We start from the raw sequence: 12,644 nt of genomic DNA on the forward strand, positions 1-12,644 counted from the left end.
ATAACGATAGGAGCTCCTATTGAGTATTGACGACTTGACCGTGCATCGCATGCATTAAGCTTGCATCAAGCCACAAAAGCCAAAGCACCAGACTGTGGGGTCACATCGAGTAAAAATGCAGTTCAAGCTTGCATGCACTGGCCGCCACGCGCTCCGGCTACGCAGCCCGCAGGCTTCCGCCGTGCCACCTCGGCAATGTGCGGAGCAGCAGCACCGACGCATAAACGTGCTGCAGTGCCTGAGCGCTTCAACAGACCCAACTTCACTTGAGCAGCTTGCGGCGCGGCCAGCCCCAGAACATGACGCCGCGGCCGCGCAAATGCAGCGCGTGGCTGCAGCGGTGCCGCTCTCACGACGCACCCTGCTCGCTCTCGCGTCCATGGCCGTCGCCGTGGCCGCGCAGCAATTGGGCCCTGCCAGCACCGCTCGTGCAGAAGGTGAGATGCCACATCCTTTGGAGGGGGCAGCTCCTGCCGTGCATGGCGGAAGGCGGGGAGGGGGGGTCGTGTCCGTGGTGGCGTGGGGTCGAGCTGCACGGCAGCGGGAGTACCCGTAGGTGCCTCGGGCCCGCCACCGCTCCTGTTGCATGTCGGCATGCGGCATGCAGGGCTGCCCTGCAGCTTTGGCCCGGGCCCGGGTGCTCCTGGAATCACACTGCCATACTGCTCAAACGCAGAGGCTTCTGCTGTGGCCGCCAGCACCAGCGGCGCCGAGCAGGCGGCGGCCCCGGGGCCGTTGACGCAGTACAACAACACCGCCCAGAAGTACCAACTGCTTGTGCCGGCCAGCTGGGAGTCCAAGGGGAAAGCGGGTGCGTGTGTATGCGTGTGTTTATGTATGTCTGTGGGTTGAGTGCCGGCGGATGTGCGAGCACGCTTTCCATGCAAATGCACAAGAAGCTGTTTGGGGTGGGAATGGAGCTCTTGAAGAGCGTGCGGGCTCCTGAGCACCAGCAGGATGTACGTCACGCGTCTGGTGACGGGTGGGAGGGTCGATGAGGGCTGACGCCAGTCGCCCCATCCCGCCCCGCGCCGTGCCGCGTGTGTGTGCTGCTGACCACCACACGGCAACGCACCCGCTCACCAACTCAACCGCTCACTTGCACACCGCCTGCGCACGCGCACTGCCCACGCATCGCCGCCCACAACGCCTCCGCGCCCTTCCAAAACCCCACGCCCGCGACCCCCACGGTCTCCCTCCCAGGCGCCGACGCGCTGTTTGAGGACCCTGCGCGGCGCTCCACGAGTGTGGGCGTGACGGTGAACCCGGTCAAGGTGGCGTCCATCGACAAGTTCGGGTCGCTGGCGGAGGTGGGCGACAAGCTGCTGGAGGCGGAGAAGAAGAAGGTGAGGAGTGGATGGAGGAGTAGAAGGGGGGGACGAGGAGGAGGACGCGGAGGAATACATTATGGGGCAGAGGAAAGGCGGGGCAGAGTTAGAATGCACCGCCTTCGGCCGTCTGGCTTGCCCCGTGCCAACTCCCCTTGCCAGGCCCGACCCTGCCTCATGCCCCTGCCCTCATGCCCCTACCGCCCACACCCACCACGCAGGAGAGCACGCTGGCCGTGTCGCTGGTGTCTAGCTCGGAACGGCAGGGCGGCGCCGGTGCCAAGCTGTACGAGTACGAGTACGAGCTGGACAGCACCCGCGGCCGCAAGCGCATCCTCAACACAGTGACCATATTCAACTCCAGGTGTGGGGGGGGGAGCATGAATTACGGTACGGTATAGGGGTGCTGGGTAAGGCTGGGGGCGAGGCCGCAAGGGCGGGGGTAGCGGGGCGCGCGCTCTGCCTGTACGGATGCAGTCCGGGTGCTTTGCAAGGACATGAATGCAACGACGCGAATCGCTTGGACCATGCACACACAGGCTTACCGTACATCATCCCGGCCCTGGGCGCTTCCTGCTTAGTCCTTGCATTACTGTACCGAGCCTGTCTGACATGTCCCGTTTCCTGCCCGTGCAGGCTATACATCCTAAACGCGGCATACAAGTGCGAGAAGGAGGCGTGCGGCGAGGAGTCCCTGGCGGGTGTGCAGCTGCTGCGGCGCGTGGCGGCCACGTTTGACGTGCAGCCGTAGAAGAGCCAACAGGAGGTCTGGAGCCCTAGATGCCTAGATGTCATATTGATGGCGGATGTGGCTTTGGCTGAGAAAGGGAAGCTGTACGGAGGTACATGCGGGAGGGCGAGGACTGGAGCTGTCTGGGGGGCAGAGCTGGAGGGGTGGTACGGCGCTGGGACACGCTGCCTCCTGCTGATCCCGCGCCCCTGGGCAGTCAGGCTGCGTGGGTGCTGGCGCATGGTTGGCATGGGGTCTTGGAGTGAACGTCCATCTATTGATACATGTAGCTCTCTCGGGCAGAGTGACGCGGAGTTTGGTCCACCCCTCAGTTCACCACTTCACCCATATCCGTGCATGGCGAGCATGGTGATCGTACGTGGCATGGGGCTGTCAGGCCACGAACAAGCAAGCATTCGCTACAGTTTAATTTATTACATATGTAAAGTGACGAAGACCATGGGCTGCCGGGCGGATGCTCACCTGGGCACAACGAGCAGCCCAACATGTCTGGCGTTGTTTCTAGGACTGGTCGCGCTCTTAGGGACAGCAGCGCTCGCGAACGAGCTGCCAGAAGAGCTCCAAGTTGTACCACTTATGAAAGACATCGACTGGAAAACCAAACTTTCGGGGCTCGTCAACCGTGACGAGCTTATGAAGAAGCCCCGCGTGATCTTTGGATACCTCAGCGAAAAGGACTGGGCCTTCATCGAGTTCCTGTGCTTCACGCACGCGTCGTGGCGCTATGTGGTGTCCATGGCTCAGGTTCGTGTCGATGGCGGGAACAGGGATCCTCGTGAGGAGAGGGCCGGTGGCAAACTTGCTGCCAGGGTACGTGGATTCCTGCACAAGCCCACAGCAACCTGCAGGCTTACCCATATACCTCCTTGTGCTCTGCTTTTATCCGTACTCATACGCACAGCCCACTGGCTACCGCATTGACCTGGTGGTGTTTGCTGAGAGCCGCTGGCTGCGAGAGATGGGGTCCATTTGCGAGGTGGTGGACCTGAACGAGGTGGCGAGAGGGGGCGGCGACGAAGATGATGAAGGGGAAGGAGGGGAAGGAGGAGGAGGAGGCAGCTACGCGCAGCTGCGGCGGCACGGCAATGAGTCAACGTGCTTCGTGGTGCCGTACCCTCGCCCGCCGGAGGTGGTGTGGCAGGTGGGAGTGGGATAGGGGTCCATATTGGGCGGGGGTGAGGACGGGGGCCACGTTGGGGGCCGAGTGAGGGGGTGCGGGCACGGCGTTTGTCGTGCGTTTTGCCCTGTGGAGCTGGCGCGGCGACACTGCCGTGTGAGGGGGGTTGGGGTGGAGGAAGCCACTCCCAGCGCGGCCACGTGCCTAGCAGTAACACGCACGCACATGCGTGCCAGACTCTTCACCCCTGAAGCGCTTCGCCAGCACACGGCACTGAATGAGTGATGCTTCCATGGAACGCCACAGAACTATCCGTTTGTGGCAAGCTACCACTTCCTGGCGGACCAGCGGGCGGCCGACCTGATCACACACAATTACGGATACGCCATGAAGACAGGTGCGTGCGTGTGTGCGAGCGTGCGTGCGCATGACTCCTTGATGTATGGGACCATCCAGGACAGTGGCCCATCCCACCAAAGGCGTCTTAACGTCGCTCCGCAAGCCGCAACCGTTAAGGTGCTCCCTATGTCCATCTGAGAACGCTCTCTGTCCACCCGCTGTGCCTCCGCCCGCGTCGCGCTCCACAAGCATGCGCTGCGCACACATGCTATTTACATCCGCACACGTGCTTTCCACACCTGCTCAGACTTCGACTGCTTCATCACCGCCACCCTGATCCACCACTTCCCACTGCAATTTGAGGTAGGTCCCACCTGGGGTGGGCGGGAGGGGTCCAGGCGCGGCTCACTGCCCCCCCCCTCCCACTCAATGGCAAAGCCGTGCCCGGCACTCAACGACCCCACACCTTCTCTCCCCCTGGAACCTGTCCCGTGGCCTTGGACCCCTCCTCCCGCCCTCAATCCTCAACCGTTAACCTTCCACCCGGCAACTTGCTACCCCCCCCACCCCACCCTCACCCACCCCAAACAACTCCGCCTGGCCCCCCTGTGATTTACTCACTCCGTCCTTCACATGAACGGCTACCCCCCTCCAGACCGGCCGCATGCACTACACGCCGCTGCCCGGCACCTCGGAGCGGCTGCGGCGGGTGGCGCAGGACCTGGGGCTGCAGCACCGCGGCCGACACGACGTAGGGCCCACCTGGTGAGCGGGCGGCTGGAGCGGGGGTTGCGCGAGCGATGAGGTGACAGATATTTCGAGTGCCGTGGCACAGCGCGCATGAGCTAAGGGGGGCTACTTGCTTTGTAACCACACAGCAACACCGTAGCCTTGTGCTCTCGGGACACAGTTCCATTGCATTGTATACCGTGCACACAGTGCTGCATGGTGCTACCCCATACCTACTTCAACACGGTCATACGCGTGCGCCAACGGCTGTCGGCCGCCGCAGGTACGGCGACGCGCACACGCTGGTGTCTCTGGCCCGCGCCTCGCTGCCCGTGGTGTACCACCTGCTGGATGAGGAGTTTGAGGCCAACGCGGACGGCAGCTGGAGGCAGAACTGGGTGGCGGGAGAGGTGGGGCGGGTGGGCGGGTGGCGGGTGGGAGATGGGTGGGCGGCTGGTACTGGAGTGGGCCCTGAGGGTGGGGCTACAGGGGCTGCAGTGAGCTGCCAGGCTTCGGGCAGTAGGCCTCTCTTGGGTGGTCTGCGTATGGGCCTGGTTGCTGGGGCGTGCAGTTGAGACACCCCGCGTGCGTCCTGTCTTTGGCATTTAGATGCCACCCACAGCGCAACCACGCTCCTGTTCACCTGTTGTTCCCGTTGCCGTCCCATTACAACACCGCACGATACCTGCCCGCCGACCCCCTGGCCTGTGCGCCCTGCCCGCCGCCCCGTTACTGGTACGGCACCCACACCCTCCCGCCTGCCCTCTGCCCGCCCACCTCTCTGCCCGCACCCTCTGCAGGGCTGGCCTCTGTGGAGCAAGGACATGGCAGTCATGTACGCACCCGACATTGTGCTGAACCATCTGGTGGAGAATTTCGACATCTCAACCAAGTGAGCGGGCTAACAGCTATTTACCTGTGCAGCTGTCGAGCGGTGTACACGGCCGGTGTGTTGCTTTGCCCATGGCAATGACTCGCCCAGTCATACAGAGGTTGTGGGCACTGTCACAGGCAGGCAAGCAAAACAGGTGTTTTGTGGTTGTAATTTCACACGTCAGGGTCATGTAATACGCACATGCACGCATGCATGCGCACAGTACTGTTGTCCTTGAATATCCCGCATGTCACGCACACGCACACGCAGGTACGATGTACACGGCGACACGGAGCGATACACGTTCAGCCTCTACCACATCCACTGTCAGCACGGAGATGGCAACTTCTCCAAGTTCGAGTTCTTTAAGCACAAATATGACGACAGGTGGGGCCGTGGGGCGGGGCAGAGCGGGGCCCGGCTGAACAGCAAGGCCGCCGGGAAGAGGCAGTCCCCGCGGCCCTGCCGCGCGGACGTGTGGCTGAGCCCGGCACCTTCATGCACAGATGAGGCAGCGGTCATATGCCAAGCTATTGCCTGAGAGCTATTGTCTGAGAGCTATTGCCTGAGAGCTACTGTCTGCGTGAACCCGGACGCACTCATGTGCCTCACACGCCCATGCTTATCACTGTGCACGCACGCATACCTCCACCTCCTTGGTTTCGGTACCGTATGGCGGGCACATCAAAGTCAAAAAAACAACACATTCGGTACACAGCTACGGTACACACATGCACCTCCCCCACCCCCACCCTATCCCCCAACTGCTCAGGGACGTCACCGGCGGCCTGGACTTCCACCTGGTCAAGGACTACGCCCTGTGGCTGGCCGTCAGCACCTGGCGACACGTGATGGCCATGCAGCAGGGGCAGCAGCAGGGGCAGCAGCAGGGGCAGCAGCAGGGTAGCTGGCGGTAGCTGGGGGCGTGGCGGTGGGTGGGGCCGTGGCAGTAGCGGCAGGCGCCATGTGTGGCGGGGGCGCAGGGCGCGCAGTGAGGTGCAGCAGGTGCAGGAGGGAAGGGCTCTAGCAGTGCGTGCAGCAGCACCTTGGGCTCTAGCAGTGGCAGCAACCGGAGGTCATGGGTTCACGGCATTTGGGAGATTGACAGAAGGCAGAGGTGGACCAGCAGGGAAAGGTATGTCAGTCCCCGCCTAGAACATGGTGAGATGTCACACCCAGTCTCAAGAACTTGGATTGGGGGCCTTGCGGCGCTGGCGGCAGTAGGGTGTGCTGCATAGCGGCTGTGATCCAGTGTTGACGTCAACAACGTAGCGGTGTGAACTGGACAGGATTGGGGCGCATATTGCGTGCGCGTATTGGCTGGCCCGGGTATTTTGAAGGGACCTAGTCATGGAACTGGGCGGCCGCAAAGTTTGATCTGTGATGGCGACGGAGGGGGGCTGGATTGGCTTATGGACTGATGAGGGGGCTCGGTCAACCAGTCGCAAATGGGCAGATGGTGCCGGGCCGGGCTGGGGATGGCCCAGCGCTGGCATAACAGAAGGAGCTTGTCAGCCGCCTTCTTTCCGAGTGCCAGATGCACTTCTACGTACCATGACGTGCATGCTATGCAAGTGCACGCGCACGCTCACATGAAAGCCTAGCGCACAAACGCCAGTACTCACGCAGACAACTCTTGCGCTGGCGAACGCAGGCGCGTTTTACCAGTCTCTGGATTTTCCATGCCCGTTTGAATCTTCTTTCGTTCACCGCGACAGGCTGCGCCCCATACATATAGCCAAGAGTAAATACAAGCACCCCATGTTAGGCTTGCCCCGCGACAGTTTTCCAGTTCAAACCCCTTGCGCACAATGCGCGCACTTCAGAGCGATTTTCTGTGCCTATACGTTTCCTCGATGCATAACATCATATCAGCGCTATTACTTGAGCCCAGAGGCGACCGGTGCTGCCAGAGCGCATTCCATCACACCGGCCTGAGCCACTTATCCACAATCGCAGCAATTGTGGGTGATATGTTGATATCATACACTAGTGTAGAGTTGTTGGCGGGAAGAAAGGAGCGCGCAAGCCCTTTGTACCGGCCGCAACTCGCCGAGGCAGTGCCGGGTGCGTCTACCGTGTACATGGTTGGGAGGACTGCGATGAATTTTGATGAAGCTTCAGGATTAAATAATTACAGCGCATCAGACGGCGACGCGGAGCTAGGGTCTACGCGTTCAATGGGTCGGGTTCTCGCCAAGCTGGTCGCCGCGATCTATGGACTTTAGCGTCCTAGTTGGGTTTTGGTCAATAGAGTGGTCAAAGGTAGCGGCAGTACCAGCAGAGTGCCTGAGGCGGGCGCTGCTGGCGGGCCACTACGGGTTCCTGACTTCCTGATTTCCCGATCATCGCGATTTGCGTACTTATCATAATCCTCGTGCTCCCTCCCTGAGAAGTAATTCTCTTGCTTGCGAATAGCAACACAAGGCAACATAGCCTCTTTGCCTTACGTTCTAAGCTGCCTTCAGCCAAAGAAGGTCAACATGCTTCGTCGCGCATTTCGCTCGTCCGCCGCTCGTCCGCCCGGGCATGCGCAGCGACCAGGCCAGTGGACGCGTCCGCTGGTGCCCTACCCCATTCAAGCTGCCAAACCGTTGCGGGCTGTGCGAACGGGCCACCGCCACCAAGAGCATTCTGATGGCGTCTTTGCGCAACCCGTCGCGCCACGCGTTGCCCAGGTATGTCACGGGGTAGGCCCGCCGCGCGGCAATCGGAGTCTTTGACTCAAACAGCCTCGGCCTCGGCTGCTGGCTTGCAAACCCGCACTAGCGCCATGTTCGTTGCTGACGGTGACGGGGCCTGTAGCTGGCTGGCCAGCAAAATCTTGCTGGTGTTTGCAGCCCACAGGTTGCAACTGAGTTATACGTAATAATGCCTACCAAACGCGCCGTTTCATGCCTCGCTCTGGACCAAAACCGTAGGCCTCGGAGCTCGCCGTTGCCCCGCACCCCGAGAATGCCATTCAGTCCACCAAGCCCGCCACGCCGAGCTCGCCCTCACCTCTGGCCTCGTGCGAGGAGGTCGCCGTTGCCGGCGTGTCCGCACTCCAACGCCTGCTGTGCGTGATTGTGGGCGGCACGCTTATGGCCTTGGCATTCAGCACCTCGGCACTCACCTCGGTAAGTCCACATGGGCGTGCGGCAACTCGGCTGACCAGGGACAGCAGGGGAACGGGGTAACAGGCGAATTTGAGCGCATGCATAGAGCTTGAACCGCTTCGGGCAGTAGAGCAGGTCAAACACATTCGTTGTCACTTGGGTTCCCATAGCTCTTTGTGGTCGTCATGATCTCACACCTGCCTGCCGCCGCGTGCCCCTTCCCTCGGCCCCACAGATGAAGGAGTCCATGGGAGGCGCCGTCGCGGTGGAGGTGCCTGAGACGGGGCTGGTGCAGCAGCCCGCCACCACCACGCGGCCACACCCCAGTGCTGTGGCCCCCGCCGTCTCTGCTGGCGCTGAGACTACTGCCACTGCCCGCTTCTCCACGACCTCCACCGAGGCCGCGCTCGGGCCCACCGCCGCCGCCACCACCATCATCCCCACCACCGCCACCACCACCACCACCACCACCTCTCATCCCAAGGTCGTGCCCAAGGCCGCCAGCCAGAAGGTTGTGCGCAAGAGCTGGCGCCATGGCGTGCGCAAGGCCGTGCGCATCCTCCGCCGCATGGGGGTCATGCCCACGGACGCGGTGAAGGACCTGATGCGCTACGACCCCGCCGCCGCCAGCGCCGTCCTGGCCGGCACCGCCGTGGCGGACAAGGTCGTGGTGCCCCACAGCGTGGGCCAGTTCCTGAAGGCCATCAATACCTGCATCGCCAAGGGCCAGCTCTTCGCGTTCTGCCTCCTGTCCGAGCCGGCCTGCAGGGCACAGCAGCCCGCCATCGACCGGGCGGTGTCGGACCTGGTGGCAAAGGGCGTGACGGTCATTGCGGTGGTCGCGGGTGCCGACTTCGCCCAGCGCGCCTGGCTGGCTCGCAAGGAGTACTGCTCCCGGAAGCTGCCCGCCCTGGGCGCGGCGCTGGACATGCAGGCGCAGTTTGGCATGGACGTGGCCGTGGCGTCGCTGCTGCCTGGTGCCTACGCCCGCAAGGACTTCGTACCGCCGCGCCTGCCGTGCTTTGCGTTTGGCGGCCTGCACCAACACTCAGACGTGGCGTGGGAGGCCAACGCCCCCGTCGCGTACGTTAACACCGCCGACGTCGACACCGAGACCTGGGCGCTGGCCGCAGCGATGCGCGTGCTGCCGCTGTCCGCGCCGGCGCCGCTTCAAGACGTGGCGTGGGTGTGCCGCGAGCAGCTGCACCAGCTGTCCTGCCTCAAGGCCAAGCTGCAGCTGGGAGGGCAGCAGGTGGATGGCGAGATCGCCCTGACCAGCGCTGGACCCGCCGCCGCCGCCCGCGCCGCCATGGCCGTCGCTGAGGCGGCTGAGTCCAAGGCCGCCTCCGCCGCCTCCTCCGCCGTCAGCACCGAGCAGCCGCCGCGTGCCTACCTGCCGGCCAGCCTGTCGCACCTGGTTCCCACGTCGGTGGTTGACTTCCTCCGCCGCAACGCCCGCGCCACCGCTGCCGGCAAGCTCCTGGCTGTCATCCGTGTGTCAGAGGACTCGTGGCAGAAGCACGAGGCCAGCATCCGCGCTGCTCTGGGCGCTGCCTCTGCCGGCTCCGTGTGGGCTGAGCCCGTGCTCCTACCCCTGAGCCTCGGCAGCAGCTGCGGCATTGCGCCGGTCGGCAGTAGCTCGCTGGTGCCTGCCGCGCTGCCCGCCCTGTACGTGGGTGGCGGGGGGTACCTTGCTGAGCACTGGTCGGCTGAGGCTGACCTGCTGAGCGGTCAGGCGCCGGCGGTCGGCCTGTCTGACATGCGGCAGGCGATCGACCTGCACGCTATGCGCCAACGCGCATGGCTGCGGCGGCGTGAGGTGCCCGAGTGAAACTGTTGTGATGGGCGTGGCGGTTGAGCGTCACTAAGTAGATGCGGCCTGCAAGTGGGCGTGTGAGTGTCATGTACAATAGCCTACAACCGCAGTGATATCTCTGGGCGGGGATTATGTACGCAATCTTTGAAAGCAGGAGTGTGCAATGGCTACCTATTACGCAGTGTAAGCAGAGATTCGCACTGATGGTGCACATGGTAGCCGCACCCAAGTTTCTCTAACTCTGGGACCATTGACTGTTTTGCAGGAGCCAAATATGCTCCCATCACTCGTGTGACTGTGTTTCACGAAACCTGTTCACTTGACAGCTTGTGACACTGCTGGAATGATGACTGATTACTCTGACGCATGGGATGTTATACATAAAACCATACTCCATATCGTATGCGACCATTTACTGGCTCTCCTCTACTGTGATACGGTATTGGGAAACGGGCGTAGGGCGTGCGTGTAAGCACCACCCTGGCCAAAGCGTTTCGACGCAGAGTGAGCAGAGAGCCGTCTTCCTTCCAACTGTGATTGTTCTGTGCGTACATATGCTCGGCTTGGATGGCGCGTGCGATTGTTACCAAGGACCTTGCGTCCTGACTAAGTATGCCAATCCCATCGTGTGGAGACAACGCCTTGGCAAATGCCATTGGTGGCCCACCGTGGGGTCATGGGCGCCCCCGTAATGTGGAGCCGTCCAAGACCGCGGACCGTCTCATTTCATTCTTTTGTATCTATTTTTGTTTGCTTTAAGGCTGCGAAAGGCTTGGGCTGTGATACCGGGCAACGGTGCAAGGGAGGAGCCCGTGAGGTGCCCTTGCGCCTGAGACAGGCGCTGGCTAATTTGTTTGACTTTCAGTGCCACTGGCAAAGAGTTTGTTCTATGCCGTGCGTTCATGGTTACCGTATTTGGGTTTGGGGTTTGGAGACAAGGTTGGCAAGTAAGGGGAGGACAGTTTTCCCTGGTCGGCTGGGTGGTGTCAAATGGGCCGAGCAGGGAGGTCCCCACGCGTGTGGGGTCAAGGACTCGGCCAGCAAACACTCGCATGCAAAGACAGTGTGTAATTCAATGTTGAGAGCTCTGCTTCTCTTACGAGCATATGGGACATGGGTCGGCCCGCGTTGCCTTGCATTGCCGCACAGCCGTCCCCAGGGCACACGCCTCATCAGCAGTCAGTGCAGAGCGCCGCACGTGACAAGCTGCCGTGGGGCCTGGTTGCGTTAGTAGCAGTGGAGCAACAGCGGCAGAGGTGCTAGCAGTTTGCAGCGGTTCTACTGCAGCATCTGTGTGCAGCTGTAGCTGCCGGCTCACGATGTTGCGTGCAAGGGTTGAGACGCCCGGCTGCGTCAGCGGGATGGCCCAGCCCAAGCCCCAACCACGGAAGCACCTCATAATTGTTGCGACAGCTCGATTCCGCAAGCAAGGGCATTCCATACGGTCTTGTGAATCCGCGCACCGCCCTTTTTCCCCCTCCACAGTGCTCGTATCTTCCATCTACACTGTAGAAATCTGCCCGAAATCCGCCGAAGGCGGAGAAAAAATTTTGGGTTTGGGTGCCACGCATCTACGCAGTGTAGACGGTTTTGGCCGGTTTTGGCGCAAAAATGGGGGAAGCGTAGACGTTTTGGGGGCCCAAACCGGGCACTGCTCCGCCTGCTGGTGGACAAGTACGCGCACCTGGTGGTGTACGTGGACGAGTTCTACACATCGCAGGCAAGATGAGAGCAGACGGGTTGGAATGAGTAGACAGGTGGTCGGGTGGACAGGATGGGGCTCGTGTACAGGTAGCTGGGTAGCCAGCAAGGTTCACACTGTACTCCTGCCCCCTCCCTCCCCAGGTGTGTGTGAAGTGCGGGCGGCGCTTACTCGGCAACGGGCAGCGCTGCCTGCAGGCGGTCGTACCATGGGGGGGCTTACGTGCTCACCAAGTCCAAGTGTGCAACCACTGCGGGACAGTGTGGGTGAGTCCACTTTGTGGGCGGGCGGCTGGCTGGGCGATGGATGGGTGGCTGGGTCAGTGCCCGTATCATGTAGATGGCTTTAGGCCCCCGGCGTCTACACAGCGTAGATGGCCCTTGAAAATACATCTACGCTGTGTAGATAGAGCTTGTGCGTGCATCTACACCCCAAAAAATTTTCTTGCATCTCACGCGACGATGCCACCTAGGTTCAGCGGGTGGCAACGTTGGTGCTCTTGCGCTTATTTGGCTGCCGTTGCTGTTGCTGCATACTATTATTTACATTGTTCATGTTCCACCCCCTTGCGAGACCATTCACGCGATTCCTTTGCGACGTCGGCCCCCCGCCCCCCCCCCCCCCCGCCCCCCCGCCCCCCGCGCCTGTGCCTTGCAAACAAACTCCCCGCGCCTTCCCCCCGCCCCCCGCGCCGCACGGCGGCTCTAAAAGTGCACGGACACAGAAGTGAAGTGAAGGACACAGAAGTGAAGTGAAGGAAGTGGAAGTGAAAGTGAAAAAATGTCGGATTCGTACCTGAGCGCCAGCGTAGATGAGCAAAACTTCCCATCTTCACTGCGTAGATGCGGTGCCACGAATCCGCAGAATTTCACCTGCAATCTGAAGATGCA

General features: G+C 61.7%; 3 protein-coding genes across 3 annotated transcripts; all 3 read left to right on the plus strand.

The window, feature by feature from the left end:
- Positions 1–65: 65 nt before the first annotated feature.
- CHLRE_16g678851v5 (uncharacterized protein) lies at positions 66–2,516 on the plus strand. The gene is made up of 5 exons (XM_001695922.2): positions 66–437; positions 677–811; positions 1,204–1,346; positions 1,550–1,692; positions 1,965–2,516. Exons 1-5 carry the CDS (start codon positions 116–118, stop codon positions 2,077–2,079), a joined length of 858 nt encoding a protein of 285 aa, XP_001695974.2. The 5' UTR covers positions 66–115; the 3' UTR covers positions 2,080–2,516.
- A 59-nt stretch (positions 2,517–2,575) lies between these two features.
- On the plus strand, positions 2,576–6,817 carry CHLRE_16g678750v5 (uncharacterized protein). The gene is made up of 9 exons (XM_043071365.1): positions 2,576–2,823; positions 2,981–3,220; positions 3,503–3,593; positions 3,843–3,898; positions 4,191–4,300; positions 4,548–4,674; positions 5,065–5,156; positions 5,409–5,525; positions 5,911–6,817. The coding sequence occupies exons 1-9, from the start codon at positions 2,656–2,658 to the stop codon at positions 6,053–6,055; spliced, it is 1,146 nt and encodes a 381-aa protein (XP_042916048.1). The 5' UTR covers positions 2,576–2,655; the 3' UTR covers positions 6,056–6,817.
- Positions 6,818–6,885: 68 nt separating this feature from the next.
- Positions 6,886–11,877, plus strand: CHLRE_16g678700v5 (uncharacterized protein). The gene is made up of 3 exons (XM_001695920.3): positions 6,886–7,816; positions 8,060–8,257; positions 8,472–11,877. Exons 1-3 carry the CDS (start codon positions 7,622–7,624, stop codon positions 10,065–10,067), a joined length of 1,989 nt encoding a protein of 662 aa, XP_001695972.2. The 5' UTR covers positions 6,886–7,621; the 3' UTR covers positions 10,068–11,877.
- The last annotated feature ends 767 nt before the right edge of the window (positions 11,878–12,644 follow it).

This window comes from Chlamydomonas reinhardtii, chromosome 16, assembly GCF_000002595.2.
Source record: "Chlamydomonas reinhardtii strain CC-503 cw92 mt+ chromosome 16, whole genome shotgun sequence".
Lineage (NCBI taxonomy): Eukaryota > Viridiplantae > Chlorophyta > Chlorophyceae > Chlamydomonadales > Chlamydomonadaceae > Chlamydomonas > Chlamydomonas reinhardtii.